At 45.2% G+C, this 21064-nt stretch overlaps 1 protein-coding gene across 2 annotated transcripts in view; it reads left to right on the top strand.

The window, feature by feature from the left end:
• The window catches only part of ITGA4 (integrin subunit alpha 4), a 224226-nt gene extending 204040 nt beyond the window's left edge, over positions 1–20186 (top strand). For both annotated transcript variants that reach the window (XM_063933332.1, XM_063933333.1), the window contains 4 exons: positions 9347–9466; positions 12670–12765; positions 16885–17004; positions 19704–20186. In XM_063933332.1, the coding sequence (XP_063789402.1) occupies positions 9347–9466; positions 12670–12765; positions 16885–17004; positions 19704–19814 (447 nt within the window). In that variant the 3' untranslated portion in view covers positions 19815–20186. The remainder of the gene's footprint in view (positions 1–9346; positions 9467–12669; positions 12766–16884; positions 17005–19703) is intronic.
• Positions 20187–21064: the final 878 nt, after the last annotated feature.

Below are 21064 nucleotides of genomic sequence, written 5' to 3'. Positions count from 1 at the left end.
GGGACAGACAGTATAACACATGGGTCTTCAACCTGTGGCCCTCCAGCTGCTGTGAAACTACACATCCCAGCATGCGCTGCCACAGTTTTGCTATTGATGTATGCTAAAACGGAGGCAGGACATGCTGGGATGTGTAGTTCCACAGCAGCTGGGGGGCCGCAGGTTGAAGACGCTATACTATAACATATGTAACATAAGGGACATAAATAAGGGTCTCATTTAACATATGATAAAAGTAACACTGACACCAGTGTCTGATTACCAAATATGCATATTAGGCACCGGCCTATAGACCCTTTGCCTTTTAGAGGCCCCGCGGCAATGGATGGAAATATAGGTATTGCACTTGCAGTCTCTGTCAGTGTGCCTATATCTTGTCTCCATTTCCATCGGTGTCCGACTCCGAATCTGCTGCGATCTGGTAAAGCAGGTGCAAGGCGATAGCAATGGGACATAAATCCAATCTGCCCACGGAGAAGTATAAAGTGCTTGGCTGCTATCATGTTATACCGTCTCTTCCTCTCATGCATACAGATGTGTCCTCATACATCTTTCTCCGCGGGTTACAAGTCGCGTTACACATAACGCGTGTGCGCCGTGCGTTTTTTTCAGCGAAAATGCGTCTTAGACGCACAGTAATGTAATAGGACGCACAAGCAGCTTCTTCTGATTAAACTGATATGCATCATGCCTATATTCTGTCTGTGACTGTATTTGCATACAAAATGCTATGCTACAGTGTTTTCATGGCAAACACTGTAACGTGGCATTTCCAATGCAGATAGAGCTGCAATTACACATATAATATAGGCATGCCGCATATCATTTTAATCAGCAGAAGCTGCTTGTGTGTCCTATTACTGTGCGTCTAAGACACATATTCGAGGGAAAAAAACGCAAAAAAAAAGATGTTTTGCGCTACCGCATCCTGCCATGGCATGGCACGACTTCGAGGGCTGTTTAGCGTGACTGCAGCAAGGATCTAAGAGGACACATCTGTACCACCAATAGGTTACTGATAACCAATAAATGGGGGTTAGTGAGTGCTACATATTCTGCTGTGTTAAGTGTATGGACAACACACATACAAAGCTTTATTAGATAGTGCAAATATCAACACCACCTGGCTAATGCATCATATTTTATTTAGCAAATGGTGCATGCATTATATGAAAACCCATATGATAAATGTTGCCAGATTCTGCCATGCCTCTGAGACTACCACAAGGATCTCACCACTGTGTAGCTGCCCTTTCTCCATGGTACTGTATTTGCATTGACCTTTAGCTAATAGGCACGGTTATGTACAAATAACATCTTTTAATTTGAATGTACAGAAGTTGCTTAAATCTTGTTAACCTTTTCCCACACAATTCGCCTGTGACTTTGGCTCCGGATATCATTAGATAATAGTTATTAGATACAGTAATATATATATATTTCTTTTACTAAAGCGGTCATATGTGCTTCTGCTGAAGTAGTGTGGTATATAATATGCTTTTACATTTCTATAACAAACTAATTTAGCATGAACAATTGTATTATAATAAATACTACATAAAGCTCCTAATTATACAAAAACTAGCAATGTTCTGTTAATGGAGTCAATGGTTATTGTTGTTAGTAAACAAAAAAGTTAGCAACTGGGCAAAACCATGTTGCACTGCGGGTGGGGTAGATGTAACATGTGCAGAGAGAGAGTTAGATTTGGGTGGGTTATATTGTTTCTATGCAGGGTAAATACTGGCTGCTCTATTTCTACACTGAAATTTAGATTTTAGTTTGAACACATCCCACCCAAACCTAATCTCTCTGCACATGTTACACATGCCCCACCTGCAGTGCAACATGGTATTGCCCAATTGCTAACAACTCTGAATAACCCCCTTAGTAGCTATGTTTGACTATAGTTTACAATAACTATCATTTGTTACCATTTTTTTATAGTGTCTCCGTGTTTACTGTTGTCAGGGTGTTTATAGGTTACAGTGTTCTGATAACCAGGACTTGTTTTGTTAGAACATATGTGGCTGTAAGTAGGCGGTCACTTGGTGACAACATGAATCTGTTCCTGGCCAGTCTAGAATCACTGGGACACAGCCGTTGTTTTCAGTCCTCCTCGTCTGAGCAGTCTTGTATCAGCAGAGCAGTAATTATGCAGTGTGTCTTGGACTGCTGACCGGTTACAGCAGAACTGGTCTCTCTGATTGTCGAATACTCTTTTTCCACCATAAACCAGGCTAGACACACATTAGTGTGGTTCTTCCATTTGCGACCTCATCACCAAGTGCCAGTGAGCTGACTCTCCATAGGTTTTTAATGGGACCCTGGTCACCAGTTTACACTGCAACGTTAACACGATTTCCCGGGTCACTGGACCCAGGAATTGCATTATCCCCGAAAAATATCTGGGGCGAAAAATGGGGGGGCTCGAGATATTTTTTGGGATTTTTTTTTTATTGTGCAATTCAATTACCCCTCATTTTTTGACCTGGCAATTTTTAACTTTTGAGCAAAAAGATATAGGATCTTTGATAAGTTCACGGACCTATGTGTTTTCGTGATCACGGCCACAAAAAGCTGTCTGATTTCAGGGATTGTTTTTCGCCTGCCTCAGGCAGGTGGAAAACAAAATCCCCAATCAGTGCCAACTTTCGTAATTGGATAGTCCCCGAAGGATTAGTTAGCCGCGGTAAATTACTGCTGCAGATTGAATTACCCAATATATGTTAAGTGCAGAACTCTTTTAGCCCACTAAAATATCACCTTAAATCTATCTTGGTTATCAATAATAATGATAATGGTGATATAAATATCTAAGTGGAAAAACTATAGTGATTAAGACTTGTTAGTCTGAGATATAGCATATACAGCGATTTATATAATGTCTGGTCCTGTAGATTAATTTCTTTATTATTGTGCGACTGGCCTACTTCTGTTAAACTGCTGTCAACCATTTCTGAGTCCTCTGAGCTACCGTATTAGCCATTCACATATATCATTCTATGTTAATATTTTGTAATTCTTGGTCTATCATTAAATAAATTATTTATGATCAGTAAAGCACCATACAAATTCACAAATAGCAGGGCTGTAAATAGACATTTTGGTGCCCTGGGCCAGAAAAAGCATTGGCGCCACCCCCCCAATATTTTTGAAACAGGGACATAAGGTGAGCCCTGGTGCCCAGTGAAAGGTCTTTCTATGATGCCCATTCCCACCTGACAGATATACAACCATTTACAGAACACTCCTAAGAAAATGAATTTGGACACCAATACTCTTATAACATCATTTCTGCAGTTAATTTGAGAGCTCTTTGTCATTTAGTTACATTATCCTTTATTTTAAATCATGCCCTGAAGTCATATCCAGGACCTCCAGTCACTTTCTCCTTTATTTAAAGTACACATTTCAAATACTGTCATACCCAGGACTAGAACCCATGACGTTCCATATTGCAGTCAGACACCTTACTCATGACACTGTTTGCTCCTGTGTGGGGAATATGAGTGTAATTTGAAATGTGTGCCTTAAATAAAGGAGTGTGTGACTGAAGATGCATTTGACATGAGGGGGAGATGGGGGCTGCAAGGTGATGCGGGGATTAAAGAGGAGGAAGCTGCAAGTGGGATTGATTAAAACAGAAAATAGGATTTTGGTACTTACCGGTAAATCCTTTTCTCCTAGTCCGTAGAGGATGCTGGGGACTCCAAAAGGACCATGGGGTATAGACGGGATCCGCAGGAGCTTGGGCACACTGAAAAGACTTAAGACTGGGTGTGAACTGGCTCCTCCCTCCATGCCCCTCCCCCAGACCTCCGTTATAGGAACTGTGCCCAGGAGAGACGGACATTTTGAGGAAAGGATTTTTGTGTAAACTAAGGGCTACAAACATACCAGCCCACACCACAACCATACCATACAACCGGAGTAGCAGTAAACCAGAGAACAGTATGAAAGAACAACAGCAACAAGCTGAAACCAGAAATACACAACCCGTGTATAAACTAAGTGAACCGACAAAAGAACACTACAAGAAACAGTCCACAATGGGATGGGCGCCCAGCATCCTCTACGGACTAGGAGAAAAGGATTTACCGATAAGTACCAAAATCCTATTTTCTCTTACGTCCTAGAGGATGCTGGGGACTCCAAAAGGACCATGGGGTTTATACCAAAGCTCCAGACCGGGCGGGAGAGTGCGGGCGACTCTGCAGCACCGACTGAGCAAATGCAAGGTCCTCATCAGCCAGGGTATCAAACTTATAGAACTTGGCAAACGTGTTTGAACCCGACCAAGTAGCCGCTCGGCAGAGCTGTAGAGCCGAGACGCCCCGAGCAGCCGCCCAAGACGTGCCCACCTTCCTGTTAGAATGGGCTTTCACCGACTTAGGCACCAGTAATCCAGCCGAAGAATGAGCGTGCTGAATTGTATTACAAATCCAGCGTGCAATAGTCTGTTTTGAAGCAGGATGACCATTCTTGTTGGAAGCGTACAGGACAAACAGTGCCTCAGTTTTCCTGGCAACTGCCGTACGGGCGATCTTCAACGCCCTCACTACATCCAGAGACCTGGGAACTGTCCCAGCTTCCCTGGCCACCGGTACCACAATAGGTTGATTAATGTGAAACGAGGAGACCACCTTTGGTAAAAATTGTTGACGAGTCATCAATTCTGCCCTATCCGAATGTAAAGACCAAGTACGGGCTTTTATGAGATAAGGCCAGAAGCCAGTGCCAACAACATGACTACCTTCCAGGTGAGAAACTTCAACTCAACCTTATGCAAAGGCTCAAACCAGGAAGACATGAGAAACTGTAAGACCACGTCCAGATCCCATGGGGCCACAGGAGGCACAAACGGAGGATTGATATGCAAAACTCCCTACACGAACGCCTGAACCTCTGGGAGGGCCGCCAGTTCTCTTTGAAAGAAAATAGACAATGCCGAAATCTGCAACTTGATGGAGCCCAACCTCAGGCCTGCATCCACACCAGCCGGCAAAAAGTGGTGAAACCGCCCCAAATTAAATTCTTCCGCAGGAGCCTTCTTAAATTCACACTAGGAAACTTACTTCTTCCAAATACGGTGATAATGCTTTGCCGTAACCTCCTTCCTAGCCCTGAGGAGAGTAGGTCTGACCTCTCCTGGAATACCTTTACGAGCTAAGATCTGGTGCTCAACTTCCATGCCGTCAAACGCAGCCGCGGTAAGTCTGGAAACACGCATGGACCCTGCAACAACAGCTCTTCTCTTAGAGGAAGCGGCCTAGGATCTTCCACTAGTAATTCCTGAAGGTCCGGATACCAGGCCCTTCTTGGCCAATCTGGAACTACAAGAATCGCCTGAACCCTTGCTCGCCGAATGATCCCCAGTACCTTTGGAATGAGAGGAAGTGGAGGGAACACATACACCGACTTGAACACCCACGGAGACACCAGGGCATCCACCGCACTAGCTTGGGGGTCCCTTGACCTGGAACAATACCTCGGAAGCTTCTTGTTGAGACGAGACGCCATCATGTCTATCAGAGGGAGTCCCCAACGCTTTGTCACGTCTGCAAACACCTCTTGATGAAGAGCCCACTCTCCCGGATGGAGATCGTGTCTGCTGAGGAAGTCTGCTTCCCAGTTGTCTACTCCCGGAAGGAAGACTGCTGACAGGTGTTGTTCCGCCCAGCGAAGGATTCTTGTGGCCTCCGCCATTGCCGCTCTGCTCCTTGTGCCGCCTTGACGGTTATGTGCCACCGCTGTGACGTTGTCTGACTGTACCAGGACAGATCGACCCTGTAGAAGGCTTCTTGCCTGTAGCAGGCTTTTGTAAATGGCTTTTAACTCGAGAACATTTATGTGGAGACCTGCTTCCTGGAACGACCATTTCCCCTGGAAGTTCCTGCCTTGGGTGACTGCACCCCAGCCCCGGAGACTCGCATCTGTCATCAGAAGTACCCAATCCAGGATACCGAACCGGCGTTCCTCTAGAAGGTGAGACTCTTGTAACCACCACAGGAGGGAAATCCTGGCTCTGGGAGATAGACTTATCTTCCGGTGCATGTGCAGGTGAGACCCGGACCATTTGCTCAGCAAGTCCCACTGAAACACCCGGGCATGAAACCTGCTGAACGGAATGGCTTTGTGCATCGCCACCATCTTCCCCAGAACGCGTGTACATTGATGGATGGACACAGCCTTCGGCTTCAGAAGTTCTCTGACCAACAACTGCGGTTCTAGTGCCTTTTCTTGTGGAAGAAAAACGCTCTGTAATTCCGTGTCGAGAACCATGCCCAGAAAGGACAGCCGGGTGGTCGGAATCAACTGAGATTTTGGTAAATTTAGCAGCCAACCGTGCTGTCGAAGCACCGACAGCACCAAGTCCACACTCCTTAGCAACCTTTCCTTGGACCTCACCTTTATCAGGAGATCGTCCAAGTACGGGATAATTGAAACCCCCTGCTTGCGAAGGAGAACCATCATTTCCGCCATGACCTTGGTGAACACTCTCGGGGCCGTGGAAAGGCCAAACAGCAATGTTTGAAATTGGTAATGAGAGTCCTGTATCGCAAACCTGAGGAAGGCCTGATGCGGAGGAAATATCGGGACGTGTAAGTAGGCATCCTTTATGTCGACTGACGCCATACAATCCTCCCCTTCTAGGCTGGAAATCACAGCTCGAAGAGATTCGAAGAGATTCCATCTTGAACTTGAAAACTTTTAAGTATGGATTGAGGGATTTTAGATTCAGAATCGGTCTGACCGAACCGTCCGGTTTCGGCACCACAAATAGGCTCGAGTAGAACCCCTCCCCCCGTTGTGACGGAGGAACTGGAACACAATTTTTGTATTGCTGCCAACACCAGCTCCCTGTCCGGAAGAGACGCTGGTAAGGGCGAAACGAAAAACCGGTGAGGGGGCACCTCCCGAAACTCCAGCTTGTATCCCTGAGATACAATCTCTAGGACCCAAGGATCGAGGCTTGAACGAACCCAGACCTGACTGAAGACTCGGAGACGCCCCCCCACCGGTCCGGACTCCCCCAGGGAAGCCCCAACGTCATGCGGTGGACTTGGTAGAGGCAGGGGAGGACTTTTGGTCCTGGGCGCCTGACACGGCAGGCGACTTCCTACCGCTTCCTTTACCCTTTGAAGCGGGGAAGGACAAACCCTTTCCACGCCTGTATTTATTAGGATGAAAGGACTGCATCTGCTGAAGCGGTGCCTTTTTGTGCTGTGTGGGTACATAGGGAAGAAAAGAGGACTTACCCGCCGTCGCGGTAGAGACCAGGTCCGCCAAGCCGTCCACAAAAAAGACATTACCTTTGAAGGGTAAAGCTTCCATCGCTCTCTTGGAGACGGCATCAGCATTCCATTGATGGATCCACAACGCCCTCCTAGCCGATATTGACATGGCATTGGCTCTTGATCCCAAAAGACAAACATCCCTCGCCGCATCCTTCAGGTAATCTGCAGCGTCCTTGATATAACCAAGAGTCAGAAGAACATTATCTTTTTCCATGTCAGTGGCTAAATTCTCGGCCCATTTAGCAATAGCACTACTCACCCACACCGACGCCTCTGCAGGTCTGAGCAATGCGCCTGTATTAGCGAAAATGGACTTCAGAGACGTCTCCAGCTTGCGATCCGCCGGATCCTTGAGAGCCGCCGTGTCCAGAGACGGAAGGGCCACCTTCTTAGACAAACGAGATAGAGCTTTGTCAACATTTGGAGACGACTCCCATTTTTCCCTATCATCAGAGGGGAAAGAATACGCCATGTAAATCCTCTTGGGAATCTGCCACCTCTTATCTGGTGACTCCCAAACCTTTTCACAAAGAGTATTCATTTCATGAGAGGGGGGAAACTTCACTTCAGGTTTTCTCCCTTTGAACAAACAAATCCTTGTTTCCTGCACCGCAGGTTCATCAGAAATGTGTAAAACATCCTTTATAGCCACAATCATGTACTGAATACTCTTTACTAAACGCGGATGCAAAGCCGCCTCAGAAAAATCGACCTCAGAGTCAGAGCCCGAATCAGTATCTGCCAACTGAGTAAACGCCCGCTTCTGCGAGCCCGATGGGGTCTGTACCTGAGATAAAGCCTCCTCTATGGACTTTTTCCACACCTGCATCTGTGACTCAGACTTATCTAATCTCTTAGATAACGAAGCTACATTCGTATTGATTGTAGTTAATAACGTGAGTAAATCAGGTGTCGGCTGCGCCGACAGACCCAAATCCAGACCCACAACTTCACCCCCTACAACCTCCTCCGGTGAATCACATTCAGCCTCCGACACACAAAATGCCTCAGCTAGGGGGACAGGCCTATAGTGAAGCCCAGAGGGAGTATGCCAGCTCACACCCCAGCGCCTATATATCCCTATAGGGGATATATAATACCAGCGCTGCTAGAATAAACGAATGCACCACACTGCGCACCCCCCCTGAGAAATCTCCCCGTTACTTGCGGGGAGCGATGGAGGTCCGGCCCAGCGTCTCCTAGCCGCCGCGTGGAGGAGAGGAAGACGGCACCGTGAGCCGCACGCTAAGCTCCGCCCCTTCCCGGTGGGCTACAGCGAGCCTGATTTGAAAATGCCGGCGGGGGCCGATGAACGGTGCTGAGGCACCGACAGTGCTTCTGCCGGCTACCCGGACCCCAGTGACCTGCTGCCCAGGGCGCCCCCCCCCCCAGCACCCTGCGAGTGCCATCCGCGCTGTGTGCGTCTCCGCTGCGCTGTACCTGGTCACCGAAGTCTTCTGCCGTCCTGAAGTCTTCTGATCTTCTCATACTCGCCCGACTTCTTTCTTCTGGCTTCTGTGAGGGGGTGACGGCGTGGCTCCGGGAACTAGCAGCTAGGCGCACCAAGTGATCGAACCCTCTGGAGCTAACGGTGTCCAGTAGTCGAGAAGAAGAGCCCTTAAACTAAGAAGAAGTAGGTCTGCTCCTCCCCCCTCACTCCCACAATGCAGGGAGCCTGTAGCCAGCAGGTCTCCTTGAAAATAAAAAACCTAACAAAAAGTATTTTCCAGAGAAACTCAGGAGAGCTCCCCTGTGAGTGTCCAGTCAGTCCTGGGGACAAAGTCTAACTGAGGTCTGGGGGAGGGGCATGGAGGGAGTTTACACCCAGTCTTAAGTCTTTTCAGTGTGCCCAAGCTCCTGCGGATCCCGTCTATACCCCATGGTCCTTTTGGAGTCCCCAGCATCCTCTAGGACGTAAGAGAAAATTGACAGGTGCTGGAGAACAGCACCTGTCTTGTGGTGCCCTCAGTGGTGCTACATGTCGCACCACCCTAGTTACGGTTCTAGTAGATCATAGGCTTTAATATTGTACATCTATGTTCCAGTATTGTTTTAAGGATGACAAAACCTGTTTACGGATTCAGTGCACGTTTGGAAACTTGGAAAGTGAAAATCAGGTTACTGTGGAAGTGAAGCTTGAAACAAACCATGCACTTCTGGAATTGGTAAGTACATTTGTAAGATATAATACATTTACGTAAAGTTTGTCTGTGTATAAGACCCACTTTTGCCCTTTTATTTGCTCTAAAGTGCTACAGCAGCCAGAATCTGGACGCAGTGTTCTGTGTCCCGCCCAACTGTCCCTTGTTTGAAATCCAATCACTTTATACACTGTATACAAATAAATCATAATTCAAAATGCTCAGAGCTTTTTTGTAGTGCATTACCTTTTTATAACCTCAAGGTGTCACTGTTTTATAATAGTACAGAGGTTCCCAAACTTGATCCTTAAGGAACCCTAACAGTCCAGGTTTTAAGGATAACCATGCCTTGGCACAGGTGACTTAATTAGTACCTTAGTCAATTTGATTGAAGCATCTGTGCTCAGCCATGGATATCATCACAACCTAGACTGTTAGGGTGCCTTGAGGGGATGCATTTGGGATCCCGGCATTCAAAATGCCGGTACCAGAATCCCGACTGCTGGAACCCCGAACCTAAGTACACCGGGGAGAGCTAAGTTTAGGCTGCGGGTGGAGAGTTATGCTGCTTTCACATCGCAAAACCTGCTTTTGAAATGGTATTTGAAACGGTTCTTAAAACGGGTCTGAGCAGTTAAACCCCTTTCACATCTCATGTTGTAACCAGTAAATTACCATTTCATTACCGTTTTGGTACCTTTCACACTGAACCCGTTTCACCCATAGAAAACAGTGGTTGTCATTATAAATGGACTTTTCTAGCCCACACATTATTAATAATTATTAATTAATTCATTATTAATAATTTGGATAGTCGTACGATGGAACCCAATTGAAGCATTTTTGCTATGTTTTTATATATGAGGGTATCCTTGACTGTCCCAGTAATTTGGCAGCAGATTTCCTCATCCCCTCTGATCCTAAAGCAGCTCCCTCACCTCTTCATCACTCCAATTAGACATTTTATAATGGCTTTGCAGTCTAAAAGTTTATAAAGCCACTCTCACATGTGTCTCCTGTGTTTTCCAAGCTGTTTCCTGGTTGTGGCTGCTGACATCACACATGGAGACAGCCTATGACCTGCTGGGGCTTGCAAATACCGTTTCAGACCCTTTCACACTGGACAGTGAAATGGGACTGAAACGGGTAGGACCCTTCTTTTTTACCGTTTCAAAATACCTGTATTTTGAAAACGGTAAATTGAAGGGGACCCTTTCACATCGCAGCTTGACCCGTTTAGGAAGCCAGTTAAAATGGCAAAATACCGGGTACAAGCTGCGGTGTGAAAGGGGTATTAGGTTTAGGCTGTGGGATGGGGAGGTTAGGGTTAGGCTGCGGGCAGAGGGTTAGGTTTAGGCTGTGGGATGGGGAGGTTAGGGTTAGGCTGCGGGTGGAGGGATGGGGAGGTTAGGGTTAGGCTGTGGGATGGGGAGGTTAGGGTGCGGGTGGAGGGTTTAGGGTTAGGCTGTGGGATGGGGAGGTTAGGGTTAGGCTGTGGGATGGGGAGGTTAGGGTTAGGCTGTGGGATGGGGAGGTTAGGGTTAGGCTGTGGGATGGGGAGGTTAGGGTTAGGCTGTGGGATGGGGAGGTTATGGTTAGGCTGTGGGATGGGGAGGTTATGGTTAGGCTGCAGGTGGAGGCTTAGGTTTAGGCTGTGGAGGTTAGGGCCAGGCTGCGGGTGGAGGGTTAGGGTAAGGCTGTGGGATGGGGAGGTTAGGGTTAGGCTGTGGGATGGGGAGGTTATGATTAGGCTGCAGGTGGAGGCTTAGGTTTAGGCTGTGGAGGTTAGGGTTAAGCTGCGGGTGGAGGGTTAGGGTAAGGCTGTGGGATGGGGAGGTTAGGGTTAGGCCGCGGGCAGAGAGTTAGGTTTAGGCTGTGGGATGGAGAGGTTAGGGTTAGGCTGCAGGTGGAGGGTTAGGCTGTGGGATGGGGAGGTTAGGGTTAGGCTGCGGACGGAGGGTTAGGTTTAGGCTGTGGAACAGGGAGGTTAGGGTTAAGCTGTGGGTGGAGGTTTAGGCTGTGGGATGGGGAGGTTAGGCTGCGGGTGGAGGGTTTAGGGTTAGGCTGTGGGATGGGGAGGTTAGGGTTAGGCTGCGGGTGGAGGGTTAGACTGTGGGATGGGGAGGTTAGGGTTAGGCTGCAGGTGGAGGCTTAGGTTTAGGTTGTGGAGGTTAGGATTAGGCTGCGGGTAGAGGCTTAGGCTGTGGAGGTTTGGGTTAGGCTACGAACGGAGGGTTAGGTTTAGGCTGTGGAACGAGAGAGGTTAGGGTTAGGCTGCGGGTGGAGGGTTAGGTTTAGGCTGTGGGATGGGGAGGTTAGGGTTAGGCTGTGGGATGGGGAGGTTATGGTTAGGCTGCAGGTGGAGGCTTAGGTTTAGGCTGTGGATGTTAGGGTTAAGCTGCGGGTGGAGGGTTAGGGTAAGGCTGTGGGATGGGGAGGTTAGGGTTAGGCTGCGGGCAGAGAGTTAGGTTTAGGCTGTGGGATGGGGAGGTTAGGGTTAGGCTGCAGGTGGAGGGTTAGGCTGTGGGATGGGGAGGTTAGGGTTAGGTTTAAGCTGTGGGATGGGTAGGTCAGGGTTAGGCGCGGGGAAGGAGTAATAGGGTTACACCACGGGGACGGAGGGTTAGAATTACCTGTACCTGCCTCCTGCATCCCTGTCGGGTTTCCAAGCAGATCAGGATGCCGGTGTCTGTATTCTGATCACCGGCATCCTGACTGCAAATATCCCATACACAACCCTCATTGAAGATGTTAATAGCCATCTGTTAACAGCAACAAGAAGCAGACAGCGGAAGACTATGGGACTTATGACAAATGGGAAGATACAGGCTCGGACGCTATTCCTGCTAGTTAGCCCGTATGTCTAAAGTGCCAATAATTTAAAAGGCAAAAGCAGAAAGGATTAAAAGGCAGCACCAACCTAATTTTGTCATTTAAATTATTACAGATGCGCTTGCCTGCAACTCTCAGGCTATTACATAAGGCCAGAAAAGTGAGCGCCTTATGCCTTATACATGTTTCTGCCTTATTAGTTGTTTTAGATTCATGCATCTTCCTACATGAAATTACTACAGCTATACCTAGTATCTCACAAGTATCTGCCATTGATTTCTCCACCTGGATGGGGAGCACTGATCCAGCAGCTGTATGATGTATGTACTTACTGCGCTCTTATATATAATCTCTATGTAGCAATGAATAACAGTTCTGCTTTCGGTTGTGTTCAGGAGGACTCATCACTACTACAATTTTACCCAAGAGCATCAGTGAGCTATGAAGAAAACCATAGAGTAATCAATGTCCATCAGCAAGAACCCCCAGATGTAAGGAACATTCTCAATGTATATTTTATTATTACATATTTATCTTTTTTCTATACGTGACGGATCAGCATACCAGTGACAGTACTGGAATCCTTGTATACTGACCTATCTCACAGGAGCTCTGATATATGCACCCACAGACAGCCGACAGTGGGAGTACCTTTGTTTCACAACATCAGGGCGTCTACTACGATCTGGCCCAGGCATATTACTATTACGCTTTAGGTGGGGCCTTCTGGAAGAGACATCCCCCACCAGTCTATGGGACCATGAGAAGACCATTTCCACAGAGCGCCATTTATTGAGTTAGGCTATAGCAGACAAAATCAAGACGCTGCATAGTACGGGATGCAGTTAATTTACCGGCAGTCGGGATCCCAGCTGTGGGAATACTGACGCTGGAATACCAATACCAGTCACAATGCCAGCGTCGGAATTCCGAAATGGTCAAGAGACTAACATCAGCATTCCAACTGGCAAAATCCCAACCATCCCGCCACGGTTAGGTTTAGGGCCGGGGCTGTGTGTGTGTGTGGGTGTGGGGGGGGGGGTGTGTGTGTTTAGTTTAGATGCCCCCTGGGGAGATTAGGGTTAGGCTGTGGGGAGGGTTTTTTTTAGGGTTAGGCACCCATGGGGAAAATTTAGGTTTAGGCTACAGGGGAGGGAGGGTTAGGTTTAGGCACCGCCAAGGGGAGGTTAGATATTCCAAACTTCTGTATCCCGGCGTCAGTCTCCTGACCGCCGGGATGCCAAGCACCTACTAAATCGCATAGTACAGTACAATGGCTGCAGTGCAGATATTACATCCTGTGCTAAAGCCCAGCACTTCCCACATTTTGTCACTGTAGTGTGGGGCTGCTTTGTACAATGCGTATTAGTAGCCATTGCACTGTATATAACCGGCTGTGGAGGTGATACAATAGCATTTTGATATTTATTAGCAGTTACTTATATAGTGCCAGTATATTCTGTTGTTCTATTCAATGGGATAATGGATAACAAAACAAGACTGGGTAATAACAGACAGACATGGATGAAATAGGACCCTGCTCACAAGCTTATAATCCATAGGACATGGAGTTTAAGATAGTTCAAGCACAAATTGAACATTTGTCCTGCCATTTTGTTATTAAGTAATGTTAAATGTAATTTTGGAATCATATATGTTGTCATTTTGGCATATTAAACAGCCAGGACAATTTTGTTTGGCAAGTAATTTGCATGGTGCAAAAAACTCTTACAGTATTGTAGATGAGACCATTGCCGCATATTGGTAAAATGGCTCTATAGATGTCTACTACTAGTGACTCCTGTATTACTGACCCAAGCACAATGTCATCCATTTATATAATTTGTCCACCGTATATATGGCCAAACTAGGCGGTGACAGTGACGGAAGTAGCACCACTGTAGATTGTGTGGCAACTACCTGAATTCTGGACCTTTACATTCTCTGCTGACTGGGAGACGCCATCTATGGTGTGACTGCAAGCACCAAAATAAAGTACATCCCATGATAGTGAAAATGCTCTACACTGAAATATAAACAGGCAAAAACTGGATAAAACATCCATTGTAGCCCATTGCTGGCTCACTTTATTTACAGATTGCTTTATTAGGACTAGGACAGACCTTTGCAGAAATATGGCAATGTGCACTGAGCAATATCTTTTTAAAGGTCTGTGCAAGCAAAGCAATGTCACCTGGAAGATAACACTGTACAGGACACCCAGTCCAGCATACACTTTTTCGTGTTGGAACTTCTTTCAGTGACGTAGTTCGTTTTGGTCGGAAAAGGCGTGCCTGTCAATGATTTAACAATATCTGATTCATTCAAGCACATGACATTGCTTAGCCATTACTGCAGATCTAGTTTTCTGCTGATACTGTATAGCAGTCTTACGTTCCATGCTCTGGTGTGTGTAGTGCACACATTTCCCACACACAGGGTAAGCTATGGCCCTGTGGGGTACAATGCACAATGTATGCATGATGCATTGTGCCGATGCTGGTGTCTACATGACAAACATACGCACCATTGCATCTCAGATAATTAAATGTCCCCCTTTTAACGAAATTCGAAATTACCCAAACAGCTTCCGGAATCCCTGCTGTCAGCACCTAATCCAACAGCTGACGGTCCACTTTACTTACCCCCTTTTTGTCCCCAAAGCAGTGCAATGCAATCCATCAGTCCTCTTCTGAGGAGTAACGGCTGCAGCATTAGAACTGACTGAAGCTTACATAAACAGGAGACATCAGGGAAGTCCTGCAGCGTTGTGGCTCCTCTCCCTGGAGCTGGCTTACAAACTGGAAAGAGGGAGCACGTATTCCCACAGCTGAGTCCAGCAGAAGATGGCCTCCAGATAAGCTAGGAGAACCCGCGATGGCCTGCCCTGTGGCAGGAATAAGTGGAGGGTGTTAATCTGGTACAGGGAGATTTCAATAACAGCCGTCTCTGCCATATAGAAAGCGGTAACACAAAGCCACATGTCCTCATGTGCTAACCCAGTGCATAATGAAGCTGACACTTCGCCACCCTTCATTAAACAAAACCATGCGATTAAACAGCACAGTGAGCTGGCATGCAAAACCTCATAATATCGCAAATATATCATCTGTACAGAAGCACAGAACAACAAAATGCTGAGCGTGTTATTCACAATAACCTCAGATCCTCATAGGAGCAGCAAGTGATTTAGCACTTATGCCAAATGTGCATGTTCCCTAGAAGAGGGTGAATTGTATTTCATCAAAGTCTCTTGTTTCTTAGAACTGTTTCGTTTGAAAATGATTCAGAACTTGCACTGGACAATGCCATATTCCTCTGGAAGTCCCTTACCACTGACTTAGGTCAGCAAACAAAAAACAGGCGTTAGCATGTAAAGTTAAAGAATCATAAAACTAAACTCATCCCTTTAATAAGTGACACCTATAAATGCCACAAATTATAGGAGATATAGATTTTAGGTAAGTCTCATGCATTTGTAGACTACTGCAATGCCCTCTACCTGGTTACCCCAGCAAAATAATTGCACCGCTTACAGCTGGAACAAAATGCAGTTGCCAAGCCAACCTATTCTAGCCACATAACACCCGTTCTCTACTCCCAACACTGGCTGCCTGTAAGATGGCGAATCTATTTCAAGATTGACTTACTGACTGTCAAATCCCTATATTACCATGATCCAAGGTAACTGAAGCTGGTTCTGATTCATTACTGCAATGTGTAGATGAAGGACCACTAGCAGTACCTAGAATCTGCCTGAATTCATCTGGGGTTCGGGCCATTAGCTTTGTGACTCTGACTCTATGGAACGTGCTTCCCTGCACATTTCAAAAGGCTTCCACTCTAGAATCCTTCCAAAATAGAATCAAGACTTTCCTGGTTACTCACGCAGTTCACTAATATCTCTTTAGCACTTTAAAAACACACACCCTAAATGCTTAGTTCTCTTTTCTGTTAGGATTTTGTATCTATGAGTGCCAGTGTGAGAAAAGCGTTGTATAAATATTATTATTCTTTTTTCCCAAGCTCTTAGGGTGTGTACACATGGTGAGATATTTTCTTTCGATTTTGACTATATAGTCAAAATCGCAAAAAAAGTTAGTGCAGATCGCAAAGTGAAAGTCACCTTGCGATCCCGTTTCGATCCCGATGCGCGGTCCTGCCAGGTCGGCATCGCAAGAAAAGATAGACTGTGCAGGCAAGTCAATCCTTGCTAGATCGGTGTACTATCTAGTTCATCTCACATGTCAATGACATCTCACATAAGCCAAAATCTCACATAAGCCAAAATCGTAAGCACACATAGTCCGTATCTCAAGAAAAGTTAGTCAAAATCGGTGGTGCTGGGCTCCGGGGAGTTCAAGGGAAATCGCAAGTGAAAATCGGGCATAGCAAGGATCTCACCGTGTGTACACACCCTAAGACCAGAAGGCTCAAATTTAGAACACTTAAGGCCAAAGGCTGGCAGAGAAAGGTACAACGTTTTGTGGCCAACTGAGAAACAAGAACAGTTCACGGACCAGTTTAGAAATTATTTCTTATCTCTAGAAGTTATGTTCAATATGCAGATTCCTGTATCTGATGATCATATGTCACTTTTTTTGTTTTAGGTCAAGCTAGAAGCAGTGCACAATCAGAAGCCAAGACGTCAGATTATATTTACAATAATTGGAATCAGCCTAATAGTAGGACTTCTATTATTTTCACTACTGACATTCATCTTATGGAAGGTAATACATAGTTTCCTCTATTACAGATATGTCTTTAAAAGATCAACTTACTGGGGGGAATTCAAATGTTTGAAAAGTCAGTTGGGTGTCTGTTTTTTTTCCTGTCTATTAGATAGGAAAAAGCAGACACCCAACTGACTTTTCAAACATTTGAATTCCCCCCACTATGTCAGTTTTGTGTAACAGTCCCCACTGAGCCGCTCTTATCCAGTGTGTGTTACATAAACAGGTTATACCAGTGGTTCTCAAACTGTGTGTCGTAGCACCCTGGGGTGCTTCAAGACACTTGCAGGGGTGCCCTGGGTTTGTGTTCCAGGAGCAATTAAAATTATTTACAGTCAATGTAATAGGCAAAACCAGTGCTTGTGGCTTCCAGTCATGAAATATGTGGACAAATAGAAGCGAATCCCATCCTTTACCTCACAACTGAACCTAAGGATGACATGTAAACACAATTTACTTAATGTAATATTTTTTTCTGAATTTCTGGATAAGAAACTTTTGGCCTAGGGGTTCCATGAGAAAAATTTCTGATACTCTAGGACAGTGGTTCTCAACCTCGGTCCTCAAGTACCCCCAACAGTTCATGTTTTCCAGGTCTCCTCACAGGATTGCAAGTGAATAATTTTCTCCACCTGTGGATCTTTTATAATGTGTCAGTGAGTAATAAATGCACCTGTTCAACTGCTAGGTGACCTGGAAAACATGAACTGTTGGGGGTACTTGAGGACCGAGGTTGAGAACCACTGCTCTAGGGTGCCGTGTGTAAAGTTAAAATTCTATATATGCCAATTGCTCTTGCTTTTTTTGTTTGTTGGAACTGTACCCAGGACCTAAATTTTCGTGAATGCCCCCCCCCCAGAAAGGCCTGTCTCTCTGTACCTTCAATCCCAATCAGCACCTCTGACTCCACCCATCCTTTTTTTTGTTAACCCCCATGGTAGATTATCAAAGCTTTAATACCCAGAATGCAATACTCTTCTTTGTTGCTTGGCCAGTTACACCTTTATTTTGATAACAAATATCTTAGTTTAAAAGGAAACTTGACCCATTTTTTTCCTCTTTAGCTCTCATAGTAATAATATGGTTGCTGTTTTGACTTTTTAAATAGTGTCCTAAATTCTCCCTTTACTATTATATTAGTAATACCTATAATATAAAGCTGAAACAACAGTTGGCGAAAAAATGCAATAATACAAAAACAATCTTCTGAATTCACAAAAAAATAAATTCAAAATGTGTCTTTAAATCTCATGCTAAAATTAAGATATTCATAGCTTACGTTCTCACAGTGAAGATGACTTTTGTGAATCTGGGGATAGTAATTACAGATTTAAAAAAAAACAGTATTACTTATATACTGTTAATCTGATCTATTTTAAAAAGGACTAAAATTTTGCTACTGAATATTCATCAAGCCTCAGTTTTAAGATCACGTTTAACATTTTGGCTGTAGCAAATATTAAAGTACCGGTATATGATATCTATATTTTAATAGCCTAAGGATGATTTTTACGAGTAACTTATTTCTATGTGTCTGTTGCCTGAGCAGGGCAAATCATATACCAAATTAGAGCTTTTGGTCCGTAGATGCGTTGCGATTGGTTGCTTTGTTTCGGATTAAGTGGCAAAACGTCTGCCAGCCAATCACAATGCATCTCCATTGTTCTCAGAATATGTGACAGTCAGCTCTCCCTGTGCACCTGCCGGGTGACCTAGAACGGTCGGCTACACATTGTTCTGATGTGTAGTTGGTTTAATGCTACAGATATCCATGATAATAAGACCACTTAAGGTAATGTTCTAGTAGATACACATATTGCATTATCAATGTTTTGACAAATATTTATAGAAACCAGTAAAAGTAAAAACCATATTGTATTCGTATGGTATCTTTTTAAAAATGCAATTTGTCCTGTTGTCACTTGATGTGCGATGACAGATGTGCTTCACTGCGATTAACAAGTGCTGTCTTATTTACCGCTTGATAATTGAAGAGACTAATCCCTTCTCATTTACCTATTTTATCATGTCACCGGCCTTATGATTTACAGAGGTGTCCTTATACACTTAGGGGTCTATTCAATTATTGTCGGATCCTCTCCGACACCTCAGTATTCAATTTGCGGGCATTTACCTTTTTTTAAAGTCAGATCGGCATTGTCGGAAACAGGCTAAAAACTTGTTGGAAACGCCCGCAAGTCCGACAAAATTCGTGGATCCGTGTCTAATCCACTGATCCACGTGTTTTCTGACAAGTTGGAATTCCCAACTTGTGGGAAAAATGGCACTGGACTTGAGTAGGTCGAATAGTGACGATTTTTCGACAAGTCGGGAATTACGACAATAATTGAATAGACCCCTTAGCATCTGTATGCCACAATGTGCGAGACGACTGGCGCGACTGAGCCGCTCTGAGAGGAGTAGCTCACCGTCTTTGTCTTTCAATTTTGCATCGCCGTGTTGCAGCATGCTGCATCGCAGCAACGAGGAGCATGGCTACAGCTATAGTTTTGTTGCTCCCACTTTTATTTATATGAATAAGACTATTGGCGCAGCCGAGTCGCCCGGGACCTGTCACACCGACATTGGCTTTTGGCGCAACTGAAGCCACAGTGTACAAAGACACATTAGTGTGTAACACTTAATAAGTATTTTGGTAAGTTACAGCTTTGCTAATTTGTATCACTACTTTCTAGATGGGCTTCTTTAAAAGAAAATACAAATCCTTGGATTCAGAGACAAATAGAAAAGAAAGCTGGAGTTTTCTCACGCAAGACCATACAGAAGAAAAGGAAGAAAATAAATAGAATTCAAGACTTGTATACAGTATATATAAAAAAGAAACACAAGAAGAGGAAATTAAGTTTATTTTGCTGTACAAGAGACTGATTATTTCAGATGCTATTTATCTAGAGTGAAAGGTGAAGGACTTCCAATACAGTCTCCGGATGTGTAGTTGAGGAATAAGTAATGCACTGTGGCCTCGATAAGTTATGTCGATTCAACCAAGGATCTCAGGAATGTAACCCGTGATTGTACTAATGACGGAATGTACTTTCAAAGGCGACGTAGCATTTGATTATATACGTCGGTCAATTCAGATGTCACTGGAGTGAGACTTAGGTTTTGGATGTGCTTGTTATGATGTATTCGCCGGTGTGCTAAGAAGGTGGCCCCTGTTGGGGGGGGGGGGGTTAGGGGGCTAGAGCAGAGGTTCTCAAACGGGGTCCTCAAGGCACCCCAACAATCCAGGTTTTAGGTATATCCATGGCTCAGCACAGATGGTTAAATCAAATTGACTGAGGTGCTAATTAAGTCACCTGTGGCCAAGCATGGATAAACATAACGTTTCGACCGTTGGGGTGCCTTGAGGACAACGTTTGTGGACCTCTAAGCCTAGAGCAATGCTAAACACGATGTCGTTCACTTGGGCTAAAGCAATTTTGATTTAAAACACTAAGCGGTGTATTGCATGGCGCAGTACTGGGCGCCGTTACTTGCACCAGCATTAGCTGTTACCATACAACACAAACTATTGTAAATAATTTACAGTGTATACAAATGGCGCTAAAGGGTCTCACAAATCAATTTACCATTTTTAGACTGAATAGCTCAATGTATTTTTTTTTTTTTATCTGCCTCCTCTCTTCCTTTTCCTGGCCCCTGGCGCTTACTAAAGGACAAGATCAATATAACAATAGTGAATCACTGTTAGCACAGCCAGCTATCATTTGATCTACACATTTACTTGTTGCTTGCACATGGAAGATAGCCATTACGTGTGCCAGGCCAAGAAACATGTGGGGTTGTATGTAATGACACCTGAGTTCAGTGGCTGTGCGGGATGCCGGCTAAACTCGAACATTTTTTTAAAGGGGCCATCACTTACAAGGCAAAACCATGCTTTGTTAGCAATTGCCCCTTTAAAAAAAAATGTCCGAGTTTGGCCAGCATCCCGCACGGCCACCGAACTTAGGCTACGGGCCGGATGTAATGATGCCCATCTATTTACTAGGCAGCAGCAACGTCACTGTTATAAGAGGAAGTTTCATGATTC

Source organism: Pseudophryne corroboree, chromosome 7, assembly GCF_028390025.1.
Source record: "Pseudophryne corroboree isolate aPseCor3 chromosome 7, aPseCor3.hap2, whole genome shotgun sequence".
Lineage (NCBI taxonomy): Eukaryota > Metazoa > Chordata > Amphibia > Anura > Myobatrachidae > Pseudophryne > Pseudophryne corroboree.
This window is presented reverse-complemented; position numbering and strand designations above follow the sequence as displayed.